This window comes from Armigeres subalbatus, chromosome 1 (genome assembly GCF_024139115.2).
Source record: "Armigeres subalbatus isolate Guangzhou_Male chromosome 1, GZ_Asu_2, whole genome shotgun sequence".
Taxonomy (NCBI): domain Eukaryota; kingdom Metazoa; phylum Arthropoda; class Insecta; order Diptera; family Culicidae; genus Armigeres; species Armigeres subalbatus.
The window spans coordinates 70,221,744-70,243,092 of record NC_085139.1 but is presented as its reverse complement, the minus strand read 5'-3'; the positions used below and the strand labels follow the sequence as shown (position 1 = coordinate 70,243,092).

General features: G+C 41.8%; 1 protein-coding gene across 2 annotated transcripts in view; it reads right to left on the bottom strand.

The window, feature by feature from the left end:
- LOC134226904 (pyruvate kinase-like) overlaps positions 1–21,349 on the bottom strand; it is a 48,110-nt gene that overhangs the window by 16,919 nt on the left and 9,842 nt on the right. The window contains exon 1 of one of the 2 annotated variants that reach the window (XM_062708031.1): positions 6,901–7,097. The exons of the other annotated variant lie outside the window; for it this stretch is intronic. Within the exon in view, the coding sequence (XP_062564015.1) occupies positions 6,901–6,909 (9 nt within the window). The 5' untranslated portion in view covers positions 6,910–7,097. Of the gene's footprint in view, positions 1–6,900; positions 7,098–21,349 lie in introns of those variants that run through there. 2 annotated transcript variants of the gene reach the window in all.

Here is a 21,349-nt window from a genome sequence, read left to right as displayed (position 1 = left end):
CTCAAAGCTATTCGGAAGTTCGAATTTATTATGCGTAAAATTAGTTTGGAGTTATTGCCTAGCAGTACAGTAATATCCCGATTTTATCACCCCCTGATGAATTTTGGGGTGATAAAAAAGGGTTTGTAACAAAATTGAAAAAAAATCCAATTTTTTAATTCATTCCACAAATATGAATCATTTTATGCCTTGGAAAGGCCAAATGCTTGAACGGTACCCGTTAAGGCCCAAACGCAATATAACGGAACGGCGACGGAAACGGCAAATTTGACAGAAAATATATGGGCTAACTGTCAAATTTTCCGTTTCCGTCGCCGTTCCGTTGTATTGCGTTTGGGGCTTTAATTCTTGTCGAAATTGCTTACAGAATTTTTCTCAGGTACTCAGAAGTCGTTCGTAATAAACTACAGGCGGTGAAAGTTATTTCATGAAAATCAATGTTGTTTGTGGTAATATTTAAGAAAATAAAAAGAATGACAAAATTTTTTGGGGTGACTAAATCGGGTCGAAAACGTGATAAAATCGGGACGTGATAAAATCGGGTCAACACTGTACTAGTTTTAGCGACTCTCATTTGAGTATAATATCTCCGATTTTGCGGAATTTAAGTAACATGTCAATTGCAACGCGTTTGGTCGGAAGGTCAACATCAATATGCTGAAGTTCAGATTGATAGTGCACTATTCTTCTTCTTCTTATTGGCATTACATCCCCACACTGGGACAGAGCCGCCTCGCAGCTTAGTGTTCATTAAGCACTTCCACAGTTATTAACTGCGAGGTTTCTAAGCCAGGTCACCATTTTTGCATTTGTATATCATGAGGCTAACACGATGATACTTTTATGCCCAGGGAAGTCGAGACAATTTCCAATCCGAAAATTGTCTAGACCGACACCGGGAATCGAACCCAGCCACCCTCAGCATGGCCTTGCTTTGTAGCCGCACGTCTTACCGTACGGCTAAGGAGAGCCCCACTATACTATGAATTAAATTGGGTCCTAAAATGAAGAATCGATATTCGATTTTCTTTCAGGGAATGATGAAGTTAATCATCCTGAACGCGTCAGTTTTTCTTCCGACTCAAGGTTCGAAAGGAAAATCGTTTGATTTAAAATTTAAAAAATAGATGGAAAATGCTTTCCTGACATTTTCGGTCTTGTTTGACGTACGTGATAATATGATTCAAACGCACTAGCAAAACACTGAATGGCACCTGACTCAACCTTTGACAGTATGGGCCTGACGTTTTGGGCTAATGGCTCATTCGTTCTGATATGTTGCCTTTTCAGCGACAGACGTTGCTCAGCCCAAAACACGTCTTAAAAAGTCTCAAACACAAAAATATCATCTATACTGACTCACACTATTATCAAAATTTATATAATATTGGTTCATGTATTCTTGACCGATGCACTATCGTTTGCAGCCATAAACGATGTAGGGCTTTAGGACCCAATTGATTTGGATTCGATTGGGATTGGATTGCGGTCGGATTTGAATTAGATTTGGATTGAATTTGGGTTGGATTTGGATTGAATTTGGATTAGAATAGATTTTCTTATCTTTATTAGGTTGTTCTTAAATCTTATTAGTAATGAAATTCAACACCGTTTAATTTTGGATTGCATTTAGGTAAGATTTGTGAAGGCCATTGGCTTCGTAAATTTGTTGTTCTCTCATCATTACTTAGAACCTAAATTTAAAACTCGTATAGATTTGTGACACGGAATAGGAACGAAAGTATGAATCACGTTTTATATTTTGCGACCCAAAGTTTGGGAACCCATGTTCTAAATCATTGTTCTGGTAATAAAACCATGATGTCGAGACAAGTTTATTTTAGTGTGCAGTTTTCAATGGAGTTTACCTGGTTGCCCAAATGCAACCGGTATTCACATTCGTCTCATTTAAATAGATAAGAATTTCACAGGATTTTTTGTAGAAGGATCTTTTTAGATGTCCTATTTTCCTATTATTCCTAGGAGAATATTTCCTCATAATCCGTGAGGGAGAAATTCCCCAGAGTTATCAGAGAGAAGAAAATCTGAGCTTCGGTGAGTAATTCGCCAGGATCATCAGAGGATAAAGTTTTCCAAAATCATGGAGGAGGAATTCCTCTTAATTTCTGGGGATGGATTTCTTAAAATACGTGTGAGAGAGATTGCCCTGATGTCTTAATTTCTGGGGATGGATTTATTAATATACGTGTGAGAGAGATTTCCCTGATTTTTTCTTGATCTGATTTCCCTGATCTTCCCCAAAATTGTCTGAATGAGTATTCCGGAGAATTTCTGTAGAAATAATTCTTGCAGGAGGAGTTTCCCAGAGTATCTGAAGGAGAAATTCTCCAAAAATTCAATAGCAAGAATATTTCACAATATTATAACGAGCTTCCGGAACTCCTGAAGAAAACATATGGGGGGAAGATTTCCAGAGAATTTAGCAAAATACCTGGGTCGAGGTGGGAGGGTAGGGTGCACTTCTTTTCTGATGGAGTACGTCCTCAGAACTCCTGAGAAAGGAATTCCCCACAATTTCTGGAGATGTAAGAACCCAGAATGATTGGAAAATCAGTTCCCCAGAATTCATAGAGCTGGAATTCCTAGAATTTATGAGGAGAACTTGTTCAGCATTCAAGAATGTGACAGTCTGCAGAGGTATAAAATTCCCAAAAATCCTTTGAGGAAGAATTGACCTTTCCCGTCAAAAAAATTCTATTTGCTCAATCGATTCTTTGTCTTATTTAAGGTCAACTTTCCCAAAAAACACATATTTTTCTACGCCTCTAAGTATTTTTTAAATTAAAAAAAAAATCGAGAAAGTCCTGTTTTTTACGATTTGCCCGATTTTGAACGAACATCGGGTGAATTTTTCAGGCCGGCTCACACGTAGTTAATTGGAGGCTTCAAAAATATGGGTTCTTTGGGAAAGTTGACCTTAAATAAGCCAAAGAATCGACTGAGACAATAAAACGAAATACAATTTTTGACGGGAAAGGTCAATTCTCCATAATATCTGAAAGGGCAAGTTCTCAGAACTTCTGGCCTGGCGGAGGATTTCCTCAAAATTCTTTGAGCGGGAATTCTTGGAAGACTAATTCTCAACAGTCCAGAATCCGTGTTCTATGTTGACTTCAATCAAACAACTAAGAATTGAATTTCTGCCCGACATTGTGTCCCGCGTCGTTCAAAGACAATAATCCAGAATCTTTCCGTTTTTAAGCTTTCTTCGTGCAAGTGAAATAATAAACACAACGGCCTCCTCTTATATGCACGAATAATTAGAAAAGACAAGAATTCGCTGGAGTATAGGCATTGACGTCCTTGAGAGCTGCTAGCTTTTTGTAATCGTTTATGCTGATTGTGGTCCATAGAATTGAATTGGATGAGCGTTCAACAAATTTTCCTTTTCAGTTTATCCAAGAATTCCTTAGAGTTTAGACCTTAAGGTCGGCATGCGAATCCAAACTGCTGTTATCTCTTTTGAAAATGAATATTGCACTTTTTGATCTATATAACCAAATTGGCCCTAAAAAATAATATTATTCATGGACTTCGAGAATTTCCTTGAGTATACGCCCTATTGGCTGCTAGATCTTCCCAAAAATGGTTCGTGCTCTTTGTAATCCATATAACCAAATTGGATACGCCTTGAACAAGAAGTCAAATGCTATTTGATTCAAATGATCACAAACAGCGGCAGTAAAGCTGCTGGGAAGGACGAGATCCTGGTCGAGCTTCTTAAACACAAAATATGGGAGGATGAAGAACTGCCTGCCGGCTGGTTGGATGGCCTCATATGCCCAATCTATAAGAAAGGGCACAGACTAGAGTGTGCCAATTACAGAGGGATCACCCTTCTGAACTCGGCGTACAAAACCCTGTCGCGTAACCTGTTTAACAGACTGAGACCGCTTGAGGAGTTTTTTGCCGGCGAATACCAGGCAGGTTTTCGTGAAGGCCGATCAACGACGGATAAGATGTTTAGCCTGCGGATGATCCTTGATAAATTCCGGGAGTACAACTTTGCAGACTCACCATCTGTTCATTGATTTCAAAGCAGCGTACGATTCAGTGAAAAGAAATGAGCTGTGGCAGATAATGTCCGAACATGGTTTTCAGGCGAAACTGATTAGACTGATACGTGCAACGCTGGATGGCTCGAAATCAAGTATTCGGATTGCAGACGAAGTGTCAGAAAAAAAAGAGAAAAAAATTCCATGGTAACGGTTACTATTTTGTAGACTACGCCATGTTTTTAAAACAACCACAAATTTTCAGTTAAATTAACCACGCATTCGGACAAATTCACCACTGATTCAGTGCATGCATCAACATTCCACCAGGACCACAGTTGATTTTTACTGCGCGCATGGTAAAATCAAACGGGTTTGTTGTCTGCTGAAAATCGTCGGTGCGTATTCTTAAATTAACCCTCGGAATAGTAGTTTCGACCGCAGCATTTTTTTGCGTGCACCAATAAGTGATGGTGATTTCATCGGTGCAGTCGAAATTTTTCAAATGTGTAAGAAGGGTTTAAACGGATTTTTTCTTTTCACAAATTAAGGGAGGGATATCAACCCCCAAACCCAAAGTATTACAACGGCGCGCCTAAAATTCACCGGCGGCGTGATAAAAAAAATGCAGCGGCGGCGCTTAAAAATCGTCGACGGCCACGGCGCACAGCTCTAGTGTACACAAGAATGCTAGAGTATTAAGCATTATCTGATTAGGCATTTTAATCTGATTTTAAGTTCATCACTACTAGCAATAAATCGTATTCAGTCGAGATTACAGCGTCTTTCGTTTTTGTTTTTTGTGACTCCTTAAAAAATACAATTGAAATGTATTAATTCAATTTGATAACTTGTCTATATTTAAGTTTGGCAACAGATGATTGTCTCATAGCTCTCATGTGTCGTTTAAATGGAAGTTATTCAGTTATTCAGCTTTCCTGCATTTTCAAAAATGATTAACATACAACGCGCTGTTTAGTGTGGGAGAATATCCCCAAGCAACCAAAAGTTCGGATAACAGTACATTTCTGGCTTATTCAGCTCCAAGAGGGATTCTGGATAGAGTTCTATTCAGCTCACTTTTTAAGTAGTTAATCGAACTATCAAGTTCACATTAAGTTATTTTCAAGCTGTAAAGTGGACATTAAAGTTCACAAAACAATTGGTGAGAGTCCTGTATAGCATGCTATTCAGCTAGCCAAAGGAACTTAGAGTGTACTTTACAAAATAAAATAAAAACCACAAGGCGATGTATTGGAAGAACTATTTTAATTTTTTTTTTCAATGATTGTTCGCTAGAATGTAGATGCTGTTCTTATTTAGGATGCGAGACTCCACGTGACGATGCGCCTACCACAAGTATTGAACTCCAGTCCTCCTCTTATAATCCGGGATGCGTACCACTGCTTCATACGACCGACATGTAAAGTGGCAAAATTTTACTTCATGAGTTGCTTTCATATATGACACTTGTGTCAAAGTTCACCATAAGTTCAATTGGGATAAAATGTGAACTAGAAAGTTCGTATAATGTCAAGGTGGCACTAAATGTGAACTTTATGTCACAAAAAGTTCATACCGAACTGATTCTGAATTGGAAAGTTCACAAAAAGTTCGTATGGAGCTTGACTCTGAACTTTAAAGTTTATAAAAAGTTCATGTGGACCTGATAGGCGGCTTTGAACAGTTTGACTTTGTTTTGTTTTTTTAGCAGTGTGCCTATGCTCAAGTTCCTACAAGGTATTATTCAGATTTTTTTTTGTACTTGTGAAGTGTAAACAAATATTTTGTGAACTTTTGTGCTGACAACAAGTTCGGTTTGTGCTATCGTGGAACTTGATATTAGAAGTTCGGAACAAGTTCCAAAGTAGCGTGGTGTGAACTTTATAGTTCTGAATGATATTGATTTCCAAGCTGATTAGAAGTGCGGTTAGTACTCTAACCGAACTTCTTTTTAGAAGTTCGGAACAATAATTTAAGTAGCATAAAGTGAACTTTAAAGTTCAGATAAAGAGGAATAAGCAACTTTCTTGAAATTTCAAGTTCATTAATAGTATTAATTGAGAGTTAAGTTCGGTTCATGAACAATGGAGCTATATTCGAACTAATTGTGAACTTCTTAGTTCAATCCTCAAGTCTAATCCGAACTTTTGGTTGCTTGGGTCACTCCTTATTGTGTCATTCAATGTTAGATATTATAGACAATGAATAGTGTTATTGAGTTTACAAAAGATCAACTCCACCCTCGACTACGGTAGCCGGTCTTGGTTCGAATCGTACCGAAGGGTTAGGCGATTCAAGTGAATGTAACAAATCGTTTGAACGCAAAATGAACATGTACATCATATTCGACCTACTAGATTTGCACTGAAATTGAACATGTTTAATTTTTGTCAAGCCAATTCAATATTCAACTGAGTGATTCAAATTCAACTAACGTGCCTAATCTTAACCGACCGTAACTTGAGTACTCCTTTATGAACAAATGAATCAACAACAAATCGATGAAGCCACCGGTGACGACGACGACGACAATTATTAGATGACGGACGAGCGAGATATATTCTGCCTTCATACCTACTACCTATTATGGAACATGTGATTTCCCATTATCGAGATAGTGTCAGCCTGTAACCGGGCTACTGCGCTAATGAAGCACCGGGAGTGTGACACCTTATTCCAAGGTTACTTTGACGACATTCAAGTAACCTTTTTGAACGCAGGGCATTCTCGATTCACGCGCAGTAATTTATCCGATTGTGAGTTTTCTTCAATTTTTCCTCACTAACACACATCTCCGAGTAACGTTTTCGTTTTTATCTGCCGGCGAATCTCCTCGAGTGAACCGTGGAAATTTCCATCCAAGTGAAGTGGGATAAATTACCTCTGCCATTCTTGATGGATTCGATGGAAAACTTTACACTTTGACTTCCTATACAGTCACACACTAAACTCTATGTAGAAGGAACTTGGCGGATATCACAGTCCAGTCACACACCGGCGGGGATTTCAGTTGACTTTCTTTCTTCACTAGACCACGCAACGACCGAATGATATATGCGCTCACCTCAAACTGTGCGATATTACTGAAAGCGAATTCACAGAAACCCCTCTCAATAAACAGCGAAACACGGTTGAACGAGGCACATCCGTCGCTGGGCTGGCTAGTTGGTTGGTATCCATCCATACATTCATCGCGGCGTACCAGCCGGCGCGCGGCGTCGTCGCCTGGCATCAGATTATCGCGGATTGGGTGCAGTGTGAGGCGGTTGGGCGAAAACGCCGGCAAGCGACGACTGCGTGCCAGACAGATGACCAAATGAGTGTCACACTGCATGCACGGGTGAGAAAATGAACCCCTTGCAATGCACTCATTCTCTTTCCAACAGCCATCACTATCAGTTTCAGACTTGGTACTTGTGAATGATAATAATGCAATAATTATTATTGTTTTTAAGCATTCTAAGTAGCTGTAACTAGACGTAGCTGTAACAAGTCGACGAAGCGATTACTAGATTTACAACGTGATAATTGAATCATATGATCACGTAACAGATGATGAGAAAATACAGGAAACATCCGTTAAACTACTTCACACTAGTAAATGTGAGATTTCACAAATGATTAAATATTTTAGAAAAATAGATGAATCTTTTGACCCACCATCCGTACTTGGTATTGACGTTACTTTTTGATGATTGTCATATAGTTTATACATATTATATCAATAGGCAAGATGCAATGTTTGTTTAACTTTGTTTAATGTACCAATCATGATATTAAGCTTGCTTCTGGTTACAGAAGCTCATATGATGTTTTATAATCACAGGTTGTTCTGTGTGTTCAAAATTTAAACAATCATTTCGTAATCATTTATATTTTTGCAACATTTGTTTTGACTTTGTGCAATGAGTTTTAATAATAAATAGTAGTGTTTCGAGCACTAGTTTTACCAGATTTTTATTTAATTAATTTTCTCTAAACTTCATAACCCAAATTAACGATGGATGTATTGAGTTTCTATCGTCTCTGACTGTTTGAATCTTACAGCTGCGATACATTCAGAAAACGTGACCAAGCAATTCTGATTGGGTGGAACACTGAACAGAATTGACACGACGGCCTCCCGGCGAGAAAGGAGATTTGTACAGGCCCGATAAGCCGCCTGTAAAACTAATCATTACTCACGACAAGCGATATAATACACCTCGAGATAATCGGTAAAGACCTAGGTGACAAACAAACGAATTTTCATCCAAAGAGTAATTTTGGAACGCTATACCATACTTTTGAGGTTAGGTTTTTCATCTAATAGGCAAGATTTTCGTTTATCTTCCAAGACTAGTTCTAGAGAAAGATTGATGGGTGAAAGAAGATCCTCAACATAAACATCGGAAAAAGATTCTCCCCTGGCCCGAGAAACGCTTGCTTTGGTCTCATTGAAGCGAAAGTTGAGAACCCTGGTTTTAATACATGATACCAGATCGTTCCGAGAGTGCAGAGCCTTGGCCGAGCAAAAAGTGTTTTTCCTATGCTTGTCATTTGATTTTTTTTTCAAATATTTCCAATTTTCAGGATTCAGTTTATGAAGTCCGGATTTGAAGATTCAAGTTGTTGAGGAATCGTAATGAGGTGTTCAATACCTAGTGCAGATCTTTCCCATAGATCAGCGGTTCTCACATTTTTCTTGAACCCCTTCGAACTTTTGCAATAATTGAGGTACCCCCATTATTTTTTTGCTGTGAATGGAAATAAGCGTAACTCATAAGATATATGAAAAATGGACCTGAAAACTATCTCCAAAAACTTTCCTGAAATTTTCATTTTCCGTCAAACTTCCCAATTCAAAATAAGTTCATACATACGTGCTTACTACAGAACTGTTTGACTATTGAAGACTTCCGAGCGTATTGAAAGGCGGCTTCCGAGCCTCTTGAAAGCAGGATTCCGCACCTCTTGAAAATAAACTTCCAAGCCTTTTGAAAGAAGGTCTCTAATCCCCCTCGAGGGAGACTTCCGAGCCTCTTGAAAGAAGGCTTCCGAGCCTCTTGGAAGGAGGCTTTCGAGCATCTTAAAAGGAAGCTTCCGAGCCCCTTGAAAGGCCTTCCGAGCATTTTTATGGAAGGTTTTCGAGCCACTTGAAAGAAGGCTTCTGAATATCTTGGAGGGACTCTTCTGAGCCTCTTGAAACCGACCGCTTGACGTAAACTACGTAAAATCGGGGCAGCAGAGACTATGTCCAAGGGCTTAACGACCCCACCCCACGGCCGCTGCGAGTTAGGACGTGGTGGGGCTTGGCAGCGGGCTCTGTTAAACCTCTATAAAAAGCTGCATGTGTCCGCAAGCAGGCCCTATCAAAGCGACCGTGTGCCGCTCAAAGCGCACAGGAGCCCAAGGAGTGCCAATTGGCACATCAGGATCAATGTCAGCAACATCCTGATTATGGCATTCTGGCCGCGTGTTAACGGACCTTGTCCTTGTAATAATATGAAAGCGAGGGCTGGCAGTCTGACATTCTACTTTCTTAGTAGAGCCGAGTGACACTGACTCGAAACGGCGAGTGGGCTAATGGCTAGGCTTTCTTCCGTCCCCTAAAACCGTGGCGGGCCTTGTAGCACGCTGTCCAATCCTGCCACCAAGCTTTGCCTGCTGGGTGAGAGTAGGCTCAGATGCCCTTCCCTGACTTGCGCTGATCTGGCTCTGAACACGTAAGTGTCAACCCTTGCATGGCCTCCCTGCATGCTGTAAGGCCATGGGATCATAAAAAGCGACTACTCCATTAGGATTCGACGGCAGCCACATGGGGGACCCATTTACAATGAGTGAAACAAAACAAAATAATTCTTTCGATGATGCGTTAAGCATGGAGGTGGTAGACCCCTTTGCCAAGGGGGGTTTGAAGAGGTCTCCTCCCAGGGAGGCGGAGAGCGGAGTGACGGAGGCTGCAACTAGCAGCACCGGAGTCTCCCCAGCTGTGACAGGGTATAGCCCTATCAGCACGCTCGGTGGGCCACTACCCGGGATGCGGGTGGTCGCCGAGCAACTCGATGATATCATCGAGTTCGCGAACGCAAGGCAGAACATCAGTAAGGAACTGAAACAGAACCTTCGGATGCTTCGCCAGGCTGTTCGAGTCGCAAGACAAGAACAGGATGCGTTTATCAGGCGGGTGGTGGGAAGAGAGAAGGCCGACAAAGGTGCTCAAACCGATGCCTTCTCCTTCCTTGGAGGAGCAACCATGGCCCAAGAGGCGATTGATTTCGCCTTGACAACTAATGACGAAAAGACTGCGCCTAACCCGAAACGGCTCAGGCAGCAATCCGGCGAAGGCGCTCAGAGCAAAACCAAACGACGTGCAACTGTTTGTCTGGGTCGTCATCTTCTGGGTGGAGCAGATAGGGGTGCAGAGGAGCCCGAAGGGCGTCCACCCGAGAAGGTGACTTCTCGGCCCAAAAAGACGAAAGGCATCAACCAGGCGCAAGTCGCCGGGCCGCAAGAGGGTACCAGCCAGCTTGTGCCATCGGCACAAGAGACCGAAAATCCCTGGCAGCTGGTCAGTATGGCAAAGCGGAAGTCGAACGCATCTTGACCCGCAAAGAAAGCTAAGGACAGAGGCGAGGCCTTGTTGGTGAAAACTGATAAGGGAAAGTACGCTGAAGTCCTTTAATCGATGCGGTCGCCCGAAAAGCTTCCGGCGCTGGGTCAGGACGTGCGAAGCGTCAGACGCACCAAGACCGGTGAAACGATCTTGGTTTTGAAACGCAGAGCGTAGGCTAGTGGGACTGACTACAGGAAGCTGGCCCAAGAGGTCTTGGGTGACGATGCCGAGATGAGGTCGTTGGGGGCGGAAGTGACCCTCCAGTGCAAGCAACTGGACGAGGTCACGAACGCGGATGACGTCGTCTCTGCCGCCAGAGACCAGTGCGGTACAGAGGTCGACAAGACCTCTGTACGCCTAATAGGCGGTCCCTTTAGCACGCAGGTAGCCTACCTTAGGTTACCGGTTGCGGAAGCCAAAAAGGTAATGGAGCGAGGGAAGTTGAAGATCGGCTGGTCAGTATGTCCAGTGAGCAAACTCCAGCCGCCTTCAGTGGACAGGTGCTATCGGTGCTTAGAGTTGAGACACAAGTCCTACAACTGTAAGGGCCCAGACCGTAGCAACCTGTGTCGTCGTTGTGGTGAGGAAGGGCACAAGGTGCATGAATGTGATAAGGCACCAAAGTGCCTTATCTGCGCCAGCAAAAAGCAAGCCTGTAACCACGTTATGGGTAGGTCTTCGTGTCCCATCGGAGAGAAAAATAAGAATAAGCCGTGCAAGTAACACAGCTGAATCTTAACCACTGTGCAACTGCCCAGCAGCTGTTGTGGCAGTCGGTCTCGGAGTCGAGGACTGATGTCTTGTCCAACCCGTACAACGTCCCTGTCGATAACGGCAATTGGATGGCGGACGGGTCTAAGATGGCGGCTATTTGCACGACGGGACGGTACCCGATCCAAGAAGTAGTACACTCCTCTGCTGAGGGTGTCGCGATAGCCAAGATCAATGGTGTGTTCTATTGTAGCTGCTATGCCCCACTGGTTCAATCAGATGATAGATAGGCTATCGTCTGACCTAGTGGGTCGTAAGCCGGTTGAAATAGCACGAGATTTGAACGTTTGGGCAGTGGAGTGGGGCAGCCGCTACACCAATCGAAGGGGTCAAGCGTTACTTACAAGCTTCGATCAAAATGCCTCAAGGCTAGACGAAGGAAGCAACGTGCCCGCACAGAGGATGAAAGAGCGGACCGCCGTGAAGTGTTTCGAGCTGCGAAACTGGTCTTTAACAAGGCCATCAAGAGCAGTAAGAGAGCGTGTTTCGACAACCTATGCGAAGGAGCAAACGCAAATCCGTGGGGTGACGCCTACAGGATAGTGATGGCCAAGACCAAAGGGAGCTCTTCACCCCCTGAACGGTCCCCGGATAGGTTGACGAGGATTATCTAGGTACTATTCCCGTCTCGAGCCACAAGTCCCTGGCCTCCTGCACAAAAAGGCAATATGGGTGCGGCCGAAATGGTGGCTCCGGTGACGAACGAAGAGTTACCCGCGGTGGCCAAATCCCTGGTAACGAACAAATCTCCAGGGCCTGATGGAGTTCTGAACAGCGCTCTCAAGGCAGCAATCTAGCGAACCCGAACATGTTCAGGCTATCTTTGCAAAGATGCCTAGATGAGTGCAGATCCCCCGAAAGATGGAAAAGACAGAAACTGGTGTTGTTGCCGAAGGCCGGGAAGCCACCAGGCTACCCATCGCCGCATAGACCAATCTGCCTTATAGGCACGACGGGCAAGTTGCTAGAGAGGATCATCCTCAACAGGCTGACCCCGTACTCAGAAGGTACGAACGGCCTGTCTAACAACCAGTTCGGTTTTTGCAAGGGTAAGTCCACGTTGGACGCTATTAACTCGGTGGTTAAGACCGCCGAGATTGCGATCCAACAGAAAAGGCGAGGTATTCGATACTAAGCGTTAGTGCCACTTGATGTGAAGAACGCATTCAACAGTGCAAGCTGGGACGGCATCGCGCTCTCGTTACACCGGCTTAGCCGGTACCAGATTTTAGAAAGCTATTTCCAGAACCGTGTACTATTATACGAGACCGATGCCGGTCAGATAATCGTTCCTATTACCGCAGGAGTTCCGCAAGGTTCAATACTGGGCCCGGTACTATGGAACCTTATGTATGACGGGGTTTTGAAGCTAAAGTTCTCTCCTGGTGTTAAGATGGTGCAGATGGCGTAAACTTGGAGGTCTACGGGGAGTCAATTCCCGAGGTAGAACTGATCGCAGCACACGCGGTGGGGGATTGGATGAGCGCTAGCGGCCTGCAGCTCACTCAACATAAGACGGAGGTTGTTATCGTCAGCAACCGTAAGTCGGTTCAACATGCAGTAATTCACTTGGGTAAAGTCGCTCCTTGGGGTCGTAATAGACGACAATAAGCTGGCCTTCGCCAGCCATGTCGACTGCGTGTGCAAGAGGGCTTCGACTGCTGTTGCGGAATTATCGAGGATGATGTCCAACAGTTCCAAGGTGTGTGCCAGTAGACGTAGGCTACTGGCAGGCGTTGCCGTATATATTCTTAGGTACGGCGGCCCGTCCTGGGCGAGAACTCTGGAGATAACCAGTTACCTGCGGAAGCTGGAGAGCACGTACCGCTTAATGTGTCTCAGAGTGATATCTGCCAACCGCACGATATCACACGATGCAGCTTACGTGATTGTGAGCATGATGCCAGTCGGGATGGTCATCCGGGAAGACGAGGAGTGTTTCGAGCTACGTGGCACAAGAGGAGCCCGCGAACGCATCAGCACGACTTCGGTTGCCAGATGGCAGCGCGAGTGGGATAACTCTTCGAAATGTAGGTGGACCCACCGGCTGATACCTAACATATCGAGCTGGGTGGAGAGACCCCATGAGGAAGTTCACTTCCATCAGACAAAATTCCTGTCAGGCCATGGCTGCTTCCGGCAGTACCTCCACAGGTTTGGGCACGCGGAGAGCCCCATCTGCTCTGACTTCCCAGGTGTTGACGAAACTGCAGACAACATACTGTTCGTATGTCTTCGTTTCGACGTCGAAAGAAGAGCAATGCTAGACGTTTGCGGTCGGGACACAATCCCGAATACCCTTATCCAGAGGATGTGCCAAGCGGTGGAGAAGTGGAACGCAGTTTCGACTGCAACCACTCAGATTGCCTGCAGCTTGCAGAGAATCTGGCGCGCCGAGCAGCAGTCAACAAGCATGACTAACTTGTGATTGGTTAGTTAGAGCAAAAACAGGCTGAGCGCGGGGAAGTGAATGAGAGGTTTACACATGTCGAGGTAAGAGTGTCGCAGCGGGTGGCAACCGCAGTCGCCACCACGAGGCATGGCAGAAGAGTGACCGCATAGGTGTTAGTATGGACTGCATATGCCGAGGTAGGAGGGTCGTAGCGTAGAACTGTTGGTACCTATCGCTAATTGCGCTTTGATGTTGCACGAAGAAGAAGAAGCAGAAAGATGATAATCGAAAAAATCTCCACGGCAAACCATATACGAAGAAGTTTTTAAAACTCTTCTCAAAAATTCTAAAAGCAATTTAATTAAAAACGGTAAGCAGTACGGGGTTGGACTTTTCTTATACTGTGTTTTAAGTGTAATATTACAAAATAAAATTTCGAATAGAAATATTGTGTTTCTTATACAGTAAAAGAAAAGTCCAACCCCGTACTGCTAACCGTTTTTTATTAAATTGCTTTTAGAATTTTTGAGAAGAGTTTTAAAAACTTCTTCGTATGGTTTCCCGTGGAGATTTTTTCGATTATCATCTTTCTGCTTCTTCTTCATGCAACATCAAAGCGCCAATCGACACCTCGAGGCATGGCGGAGGTGAAGAGAGTGAGCATCCAAGTCAGACTCGCGTGGCATGTTAGAGATGAGAAGTCAGGCTCGCATGGCATGTCAGAAGTGATAACCTAAGTAAGTCCCACATGGTGTGTCAGAGCGTGTTTCAGGAGGAGTGGCAGGGTGTGCTAGAGTGAGCACCCAAATAAGTCTCAGATTTGTGTGCTAGAGCGTGAATCAGGTGGAAGGGTGAGCATCCAAGTTAGTCTCACATGGTGCGTCAGAAAGAGTGTCATGGTGTGTCAGAGGATGTGTTTGAGAGATACTACTGGAAAATTTGTGGAGAGTTTGCGAATCGACTGATATATAAATCTTTAAAATCCATTGAAAGATTAAGAAGTTATTAATGTTACAAATCTTACATGATTCTACGGGCTACCTTTGATTACATGCGCGTGTTTTCATGACAATCAATGCATTTCAAAGTGTTCAACCCAACTCCAAATAGATCAGCCAAAAACTAATTTAAAGTTTATTTAACCATAGTAGAATTTTATGTGGAATTGATCATTGTCATGTTAACTTAATTTCCTGCAAATCTGGGCTCAATTGGGCTCTTCCATCCAATTTCCTGTACGAAATAGTAACAGAGGTGTATTTTCCCATATATTTCGGTTGAAACTCCCATATTAACTTCAAATCGATTGCGCCAGCTTATGCAATAACCGATCAGGCTGAAATTTTCAGAGAATATTCTTACCCAAAGGCAAAATCTTGGGGGTAGAATCCGACGACTTTTTGTATCCTGGGCCAGTCTAATGTAGACGAATTTGATTTGGAAAATGTATTGGAAGTAATCACTTTCCTTCGATGGGACTCGAGCCCTTAACCTTCAGTACGCTAGACTGGTGCTTTTAACCAACAAAGCGACGAAAGACCTCCGCCGGCCTTTGCATCCTTTGCATACATTGCTCTCATTATATTACATTCGTTCAAACCTCAATATATCACACTCGATGTCACATGTGAGGTGATTCTTATACAACATACAAAAAAAGTAGCTCAGATGTTTGAAAAAGTTTGCAGAACTAGAATGGTCCAGTTTAGCTTATTGACAAGGGCAAAATAAGTCAAATGAAACCAAATACTAATGATTTCAGTCAAGGAGTTTCAAAAATATCTGTAATTTTATTTCTTCCATATTTTACAAGGTTTCAACCTTTTCGAGGAAAATAAATATAAACCATTTTTTATGTACGCTCCACATGTTTTTCACAGATAACTGAATTTTGTAAATGAATCAAGATTTTCGGAAATGTGTCCTGAATTTTCGAAATTTTGAAGCTTCTCACTGGATTTTGGAGAACTGCAGCCGGCTCGCATGCCGGAGAATCGGAACAAAGGTGGAGCGCAGCTGATTTCAAGAATAAGATCCTACGATGAAGTTGCTGACCTTACAGATTCAGTCCAGGAAAACTGAACTCTTAGAAAGTGAGGAAAGACCTATCATTCAAATATGGTGAGTCTGTTCCATGAGGGTTAAGGTAAGGTGATTGTTTTTGTGTCTACTATTGATCACTGGTACGAAGGGCTGGAATAGACAAGAGTGGTATGATTTTCACGAAATCCATATTGATATTGTGGTACGTTACTTTGAGAAGAGGGTGGAAGCCTGCACAGACTGTGAAGGAAAGCTGGACGGATCAGACTATAGCCATCAACATGTTCAAGACGAAGTGTATTTCAGGAAAAGGTTCAAAAAAGGAAAACGCAAGCCACCTATCACGAGTTTGTATCGGTGGTGATGAAATCAAAGTGGTTGAAGTATTCGTGTACTTGGGCTCACTGATGACCACTGAATTTTTTTGAGTGTTTTGTAATCCTCCCTACCCTGGAAGCACATATGTTGTAAACAAGTTTCTATTGGTCATATATATGCAACTAAAATCAGGTATATATGAGTCACTGCAACAACATTGGTCTGAGTTGTGCTGCTAGGGTATTTTTTTATCACAATGATTTGTTTCCTGATTACCGCGGTGCTAGACGTAGTTGCTAGGCCAATCTATAATTGCAGCCTATTATCGCATACATTGGTTGCAGCTTGAACTTTGCTGGAAAGCTAAAAGTCTTATTATTTTTTCTACCGTACGAATTCGCTCTCGAATCAATGTCCATGGAATCCAAGAGCTGATTTCTTATACACATAGGAAGTCAAGCACAATGGTACTCTATACCCAATTCGAAAGATCCCCTGGAGTAGACTGGCTGTACCGTACTCCAACCAGCAAGGCTATCGGAGGTTATCGGTAAGGATGCGCTGCAACATGCAGTAAATCAAATACGGAAGTGTTTGCAAAACATCTTTTTTTCAGCCCCCCATGGTGTTTATACTACATACTTGGCAAGATGATGAATGAATGGCTCACGCAGGAAAAGATAATCTTTTGCAATTCGTTGCAAAACAAATCTCCTACCATAAACGTTCCGCGAAACCTCGATTATCAGAATCATTAACCATCTGCGTGGTATTTTTGAGATATAGATGTTGTTCACACATCCCTGCAACGTGATTGTTGATATGTATATATGTAGGTATGTGAAGCAATTGATAGCTATTTTGTGATTATGCCACTAAAGATAATGGTGCTTCGACAATTACGGTCAACAAGTACGAACGGCCTACATTTGATTCAGATCAGAACCATTCCAAAGTCACGTGTTTATATTGCTTCGGTTTATCATTTCCTTCTGCTGTGAGCTCCGGTGTGGTCTATTCTGTATAGATAATCAATGGTAGCCTTACGTCAACTACCTCCGCTCTCCTTACAAAGCGATTTTGACGACTTTATAGCCGGTACGTTATGCGCTGTGTGCATAAATGTTCGAAAATAGATGGCATTTAAATACCAAGTAATGGAAATGTTTCTACCGAAGATTCCAACTGGATAAAGTATTTGTGCAATTTTTGTGATTTTTTAGAAAATCAATGAGATTTGCATACTTATGCATATTACAAACTTCATCGTTCCATTTCTCCCATGCCTACTTTTGTCGATTGTTACAAATATGCGATCATAGGCAGTATACTAGTACAGGTTTTTTCTAAGTACCTACTTTATTAACTTGATTTTTATTTTATAATAAGTTCATCATGTAATTTTACACGACGATTTGTGTGTTTAGACCCTCCCAGAGACAACAAAGAGAAATGACAAAAAATGGCATGGTATTGCTATTACTAATTTGCTTATATTTTTTTTTGAAAAGTTATTTACAATTCGTTTTTTTTTTAAATAATGCTTAAAGGATCCTAGAACTTTGTCACACAGATCATTGTTCTAAATATAAAGTGTAAGGCATGAGAACAAAATTTAGAACTAATGTCACGGAATGTCATAACATTAATGTCATTTTACACTAATTCGTCTCTCACGCTGCCAATTTCAGATTTAGATAGAGTCATTATTAGAAAAAGATCTTTTAAAGGGCTACACAATTGTGAATAACTTGTAAGATAAGTCAATAACAAATTAGTCACAAGCATGCATTAAAAGCGTGAGTGAAGCGGACGAGCATTGATCTAATTCAATCATAGCATCCTACGCCAGTGAGTGAACAGCCTTGCTCAGATGGATACCAAACAACGATTACGAGCGATCGTTACTGCGTAAACAACGAGCAACAGAGTTCGCCAAGCCAAACTTTGTATGGGATCCATGGAAGCTACGACTTGAGCTTTTGCATTACGCTTGCTCTACCTAGGGTAAGACGGTATAATATGCCCCCCCTAAGGCAACTCCTTGATAACTTTTTACTTTTCAACGCAATTTATGCAAACTTTGTGTTATTTGGTAGTCCAGGAAGTCGCAAATGCATTGCCCGTGAGTAGTCATATAAAAATATTACAGATAACACGTAATAAAGCTTTTTTGAAAAGTCGTGAAAAAATGAATTTTAAAAAGTGCCTGGGCAATACGCCCCACCTCAACCAAAGTCATTTAATAGCCCTTCATTAGTATTTTATCAATCCCATAATAAAAAGGCTACAAATCCTTATGCGCTTGACATTAAAAAAACAACATATGTCCATTCAAGCAGGTATGAATTACATTTCAATATTTTCCATACAATTTGGAAGCAACTGCTGCAGGCTCGCTGCGCTTGTGTCCAGTTGGTAAGGGCACATCGCCCTGCCTACACTGGGGCGTTTTGGCCAGTGAAACATGTTTTCGAAAATCGTTACATTTTTGAAGATGGAAGCAATTTTATATCATATTCACCACTGAGAAAAGTAATTTTGTTGCCCAACTGAGTGTTCCAGTGCAAGTTTTGCGGACAGTATGCCAGAGTCGCTCCAGATTGTTCAGCAAACAAACATTAAAAGTTACATCAAAACTGTGACTTTTTGTATTTTGCAAATATTTTCATTATGTAATACAAAAAAAATCCCATATTCACATAGGATGATGGTTTTACAAATATTAATAGGTACAAACTGAATTTGACCCTTAGTTAGTTATAGTTTTCTAGAAATCAAAGGGGGCGTTTTTGGCCAGGTGGGGCGCATTATACCGTCTTACCCTACTAGAATAAAACTAAAACATCAGAACACATTAGGTGTTCTGCTTTATTCACTCTGCTTTCAAGTTGCTAGGATGGAGGAGAGAAATTATGAAAGCCACCCATGACGGCTTTGACAGGTTTTGTTCTATTATTGTCAGGGGGTTTGTTGACCAAATTTTATGAAATTCGGCTACAATTTTCTTTGATATGCAAAGAATGTTTAGGCCAAGATTGAGCATAATTGGTTATAGAAAACCTTCCTGACAATAATAGAACAAAACCTGTCAAAGCCGACATTTCCCATAGTTAATTTTCCAGGAAATCATTTGGGAACTCCTTCGGATACTCCCAGAGTTCATTCTTCATGAAAATGCAGCATGTTCTTGGAATTTTCGGCAGAATAGCTTAAGAAATTTCTGTAGGAATTCCAAAACCATCTCCCGAGGAATTCTTGAAGAAATATTCGGGGGAACTTATAAAGAGATTTCTGAAGGAATTCTTGATGTTATTTCCGGAGAAAATCTAGATGGAATTTTTGGGAAAATTCGAGGAGAAATTTCTGGAAGAAAAAGGGAAAGAGTTTCTAGAAGAATTTCCGGGGTTATTGTTTTAAGATGTTGCTGTGAATTTCTGGAAAAAATCCTCGGAAAATCCTGAATGGGTTTTCGATGATTTTTTTTGTAGAAATTTTAGGGGAAGTACCGGCAGAAATTTTGAGAATTCCGGCACGGGGCATTTCAGGGGGAATTTTCGGAGGTAATTCCGAAAGAGTTTTCACGAAATTTCCGGAATAATATCTAGAGAAATACCAGATGAATTTGCAGACAAGTTTCTCAAGGAATTTCCGGGATAATTCCCAAAGAAAAAAGTCCCTGAACAATTTTCCGAGATCTCTTGGGGGAAATTTCGGAAGAATGCCCGGAGCGTGAGTAGGAGGTGGCTATCGAGGGCTTCTTCGTGAGTATCTGAAGAAATTCAAAGGGAATTTCTGGAAAGGCCTCGAAGTAATTAATGAAGAGATCTTGATGAAATTTTTGGAGTTCCTCACCCAAGTAACCAAAACTTCCTTTAAGAGTACGTTTTTGGCTTAAGCAGCTCAGTGAAGCTGATTAAGCGAAAAACGTACTCTTAAAGGAGCTTTTGGTTACTTGGGCTGTGAATTGCTGAAGAAATTACCCAGGAAATAAGGAGTTAACAGAGAAATACTTGGCAATAATTTGGGACGTATGTTTGGAGGATTTTTTGAAAAAAATCACGGAGAAATTTCTGGAGTAACTCCTATGAGTCCAAATCGAATTTTTGGATGAACTACCGGAGAAATACCTGGAGAAACTTGCGGAGAAATTCCTGGAGGAGCTAGCGAAGGAATTTGTGGAGGAATTCCTGGAGGAATTTGTGCAGGAATCAAAAACTTTTCATATCCTGGGCCAGTCTAGTGCACATATGCTAATTGAACCAGGTTGGGTACATATCGAAGTCATTGAAAAAGGCTTGGTTGATTCGATAGATACTTTGGATGGAACTTGAGAACGTTTTGGAGTACCATGAGCATCTCGTATTCATTAAATTGGGTTTACATGATGCGCTGATGACTATTGAACCGGGTTGGGTATATGCCGACCATGAAAATATTGCAAAAGCCTTTGTTGATCTGGTAGATAGCTTAGGTTGAACTGGAAAACGTTTTGAAGAGTTTTGAACATCTCGTATTCCTGAAAATAGATCACTGTCTCAACTATCAGGATTGCTCAGCTTTATTGAGTGTTTAAAATTATCGAACAATGTGGTATAGGATCTAAACATTTTAGATTCTTCTGCATGGTTCTTCCCAAGGTTTCAGATAACTGGGTCTCCAAGGTATAATCAAACTTGGCCTACGATATTTTTTTCTGTAAAGCCGACATCCTGGTAAACATTTTTGCTGGAAAAAGTAGAGACCTAACTGCAGCCAATCTGAAACGCTGGGCATATATGACCCATACGTCCCGAAAGGGTTAAATCAGATGTAAACATATTTTGCAGCACATAAAGGACCCCATGCATGTGCCATGATTAAAACATATTGAAATTTAAACTTAAATCGTGCAGAAAAATAAACAAAAAAAGGTTTTTTGTGAACGTACTATCGAGGTAAATTGTACGTACAATCAAGGGTACGTACTATCGAGGTATGCCTGTATGTTAATATTCTCTCACAATTTAACCCTTAAATGCTCAATGTTGTTTTTAAAACAATAAACCGAAAATACGTTTAATGTTAATGATTTTAATGGTTGTTTACGTTAAAAATATTTTCGACGATTTAAAAAAAAATCACCTTGCGCCTTTAAGGGTTAAGGATATTTAGAATTTAAGGTTTTGACTCAACTGTCCCCAACTTAATTCTTCATTAGCACACAAAAAA